The sequence below is a fragment of the Siphateles boraxobius genome, unplaced genomic scaffold (genome assembly GCF_051911475.1).
Source record: "Siphateles boraxobius isolate OS27281-9 unplaced genomic scaffold, OSU_SipBor_1 61, whole genome shotgun sequence".
Taxonomy (NCBI): Eukaryota; Metazoa; Chordata; class Actinopteri; order Cypriniformes; family Leuciscidae; genus Siphateles; species Siphateles boraxobius.
The window spans coordinates 9415920-9419702 of NW_027509188.1; the positions used below are offsets into that span (position 1 = coordinate 9415920).

The 3783-nt window shown below is 43.9% G+C and overlaps 1 protein-coding gene across 1 annotated transcript; it reads right to left on the bottom strand.

The window, feature by feature from the left end:
• Nucleotides 1-819: 819 nt before the first annotated feature.
• On the bottom strand, nucleotides 820-2973 carry LOC143718551 (zinc finger BED domain-containing protein 4-like). The gene has a single exon (XM_077209568.1). The coding sequence runs from the start codon at nucleotides 2971-2973 to the stop codon at nucleotides 820-822; it is 2154 nt and encodes a 717-aa protein (XP_077065683.1).
• Nucleotides 2974-3783: the final 810 nt, after the last annotated feature.

A 3783-nucleotide genomic window follows, 5' to 3' on the forward strand; every position in this document is an offset into this window, starting at 1 on the left:
AATGTACAAACTACTCAAAATTCACTCTGATCAATTACAGCTTTTAAAAGCAAATAAGATTGAAACACATTTATGTGGGCAGTGGGAGAGTCGTGCAATGAATGCTGTTTTTATATTTTGTTTGATGCTCATAGAAGCTAATAATATTCAGAACATCATAAAATTCAGTGTGAAAAATGCTTTTTTTTTCAAGCAAAATACCATAATGTGACTTCATGCACTTTGCCAGAAGAAATAGTATTTTATAAACAACTAGGGATGAGCGAGTACAGCATTATCTGTATCTGTATCTGTATCTGTTAACCATATGAATTATCTGTATCTGTATCTGTACTCGGACTGGGCGGGGCCTAAACCGGAAGTGGGTGGGATTTAACCCGGAAGTGGGTCGGGTTGTCTTGAAATGGGCGGGGCTTTAACGGGTATGTTATTTTAAGCATGCAATTGATATGGGTTGATCAGAAATTGTTATATTTATTGCTGACTAGAAAACTATAATTACATGACCGCATCAGCATTGAGCTTTAGATCAATGGTTTTTTTGATCACGATAACAAACGAACTATATACAGAACAAGTTTTGCAATAATGAATACAACACATGTGGTTGTAATTATTAAGTAAAATGTAATGAACAAGAGTTTTCATACTCAACATAACTTTCTTTTTTTACCTTTTAATTTTTTTAAGAGTGTGAATTTTTTTGTTCTTTTTTTTATTTTTTATTTCCACACCAGGTGTGTGTGTGTGTGTGTGTGAGTAAGAGAGAGAGAGAGAGAGAGAGAGAGAAAGAGAGAGGGGGGGTCGGGGGACTGTGTTCTACGAATCAAATAGTCCAACGCTGTTTTTCAGATCTGCATTGACTTTAATGAAGACCAGTTGTTCCACATGGCTAGGGTCTAAGTTTGCACGTTGTGGACTGACCACATTTCCAGCTGTGCTAAAAACACGCTCAGACTGGACACTTGTAGGTGGACAACTGAGATGCTGCAGTGCAAAGCGTGTAAGATTGGGCCAGCACTGAAGCTTGCCTGACCAGTATTTCACTGGGTCATCGGTAAGGCTGATGTCCCCATCTGCCAGGTAGGCCTCCACATCACCTGATGGTAAATGTGTCCTCATTGGAATAGCCGATTTCTTTTTCTGCAGGAAAGACAAGACTGAAGTGCTGCTGGTGGCAGGTGTCTCTTCTGTGTTTCTTGCAGGTGTAGCCACAGGGTCACAGAGCTCCATCCTGAGGAGTAATGTCCTCTTCAGTGTCTCCACATCAACATTGTTTGGAAAACAGCTGTCCTTATATCTGGGGTCAAGGAGAGTGGCAAGCAGAAATGTGGAGTTTGCAAAAATTGGTTCAAAACGCCATTTTAGTTCTTTGCTCGGATTGGCTGCCAGTTTCCTTGCTGCTGTGCCTAACCTTTCCCTGGACTCAGCCGCAACATCTTGGCCCAGCCCCACTGTGGCATCCTGATCATCATCACCAGCCATGAACTGATCAGATTCATCCTCAGATTCCTCACCAGCATGCAGTGACCTGATGATGGAGCACAGGCCATGCAGGAGGGGGATGACCTCAGAGATGGAGGCGCTGTGTTTTGAGAGCGCCCGTGTGACCTCCTCAAAAGGAATAAGAACAGTGAGCATGTCTGATGCTAACCCCCACTCATTTGGATAGATGATTGTTGGAGCTTTACCCATGTTAGACTCCTGTGTCATAATCTGCACAGCCCTGCGCTGCTCCACCAGCCGCTGGAGCATGTAGAACGTATAGTTCCACCTTGTTTTTACATCTGTTATGAGCGTGTGCTCGGGGAGGTTCAACTGTGTTTGCAGCTCATGTAGTCTGTTGCTGGCTTTGCTTGAGCGATGAACATGGCCAGATATGCTCCTGGCTTTGGAGAGAAGGGATGTCACAACCCTGTCCTTCTCCAGTGCTTTGATCACCACCAAGTGAAGCGTATGGGACACGCAACGGATGTGCCCATATTCAGTCAAAGCTTTCACCATGTTCGCTGCATTATCTGAAACAACAAACCGTATTGTGACAGACTGACCAACAGACTCTTCCCACTCTCTCATCTTTTCCTTAAGGCAGCACAGAATGTTGTTTGATGTGTGCTCAATGTCCAGCACACCAACATTTAGCAGCCCTGCTTTCCTCTGTACTGAAGCTTCCCCTACACGTTCACACCAGTGCCCAGTAAGACAGAGATATGCATGTGCGTTGTGATTGCTGGTCCAGAGATCTGTAGTGAGGTTGATGACACCTCCTTCAGCTGCCTTCAGTGACTGGACCAACTCCCCTCTCATTGCCTCATACAGCTCAGGCACTACAGTTCGACTGAAATAGTGCCTCGATGGGATCTTATACTTGGGCTCTAAAAAGCCAACAAGTGTCTTGAAGCCTCTCCTCTCCACCACAGAGAAAGGTTCAAGATCAGTGCAGATCATTTTACCAATCATCTCTGTAATTTGTTTTGACCGGGGATGGTTTGCTGAGAATGGCTGCTTTGCTGCAAATGCAGTGAGTATTGTCGAAGAGGAAGATGAATGTGAGCCCTTAGCAGCACCCAGCTGAACACCAGTGACCCGAGAAGGAAGAGGAGAGGAGGAGGAGGTGCCTGATACAGTGGGTTTTCTCATGTGATGAACATATAGCAGATGGTTATGTAGAGATGTTGTGTTGTAATGTTTTGCATCTCTACCTCTACTTAGCTTGGACTTGCATAGCTTGCAAATGGCTTTGGAGGGATCATTTTCAGATACAGTGAAAGAGTTCCATACTGCAGAAGTCCTCTTGATCTTTGGTGGAGGAGGACCTCCATCCCCAGATGCAATATTGGTCTCAGTGGGGGAAAGGTGGGTGCTACAGTCACTGTTTTCATTGTCACTGATTTGACCCTCACTGTCCTGCAAGGTTAAGCAAACTCTGACTGGTGGTGCAGTGTTAGCTGAAGTACTCTCTGTATCACTCATTATTCTGTATCACTGATCATGAGAGAGGGAGAAAGAGGGAGAGAGATAGAGAGAGGGAGAGAGAGGGGGGGGGGGGGTGTTTGTGTGTGTGTGTGTGTGTGTGTGTGTGTGTGTGTGTGTGTGTGTGTGTGTGTGTGTGTGTGTGTGTGTGTGTGTTTGTGTGTGTATCTTAATTTGTAATATTATTTATTTATACCACAACTACCTTTATTTTTTTATATAAAATACAGCAAGATGTCAGACACTCAGTGCGTAAAGTCCAAAAAAAAACAGACAGTTTAAAAAAGCCAGCAGACGGTTTAAAAAAAAAAAACTCCGATGGCCGGCAGAGAGAGGGAGAGAGTGTGTGTGTGTAGCTAATTATTAATTTGTAATATAGTTTACTTTATTAGTTTTATACCACTACTTCCTTTATTTTTTTATGAAATACAGCAAGACAGTGTCACACACTCAATGCGTGAAGTAATAAAACTGGTTAGAGCAAGCTGAGCTGACGGTTTAAAAAAGAAAAAAAAATCTCCAACAGGCAGAGACGCAACGCGAGTCGCATCACGTCTGAACAAACCCCACGTTTACCAGAACTCTACTGGTTAATAAGTAAGTACAAATCTGAAGCTGAAGAAACCCTAAACGTTAACGGAAAAGACACGCCCACGAACCTGAGTGACTGAGGGAGAGACAGAGAGAGAGCTGTTCTCTTCTCTGTGTTCTGTGTGTGAGTGAGCAGAGCGGGACAGAGTAACACGATAAATCTGTATGTGTGGAGGAGCGCTGTGACTAGCCTATCACAGAACGCAGACAGTCAGCTAC

Excerpts from the sequence above, each read along its gene's own strand:
- LOC143718551 (XM_077209568.1), bottom strand. The coding sequence starts at position 2,973 with ATGAGTGATACAGAGAGTACTTCAGCTAACACTGCACCACCAGTCAGA.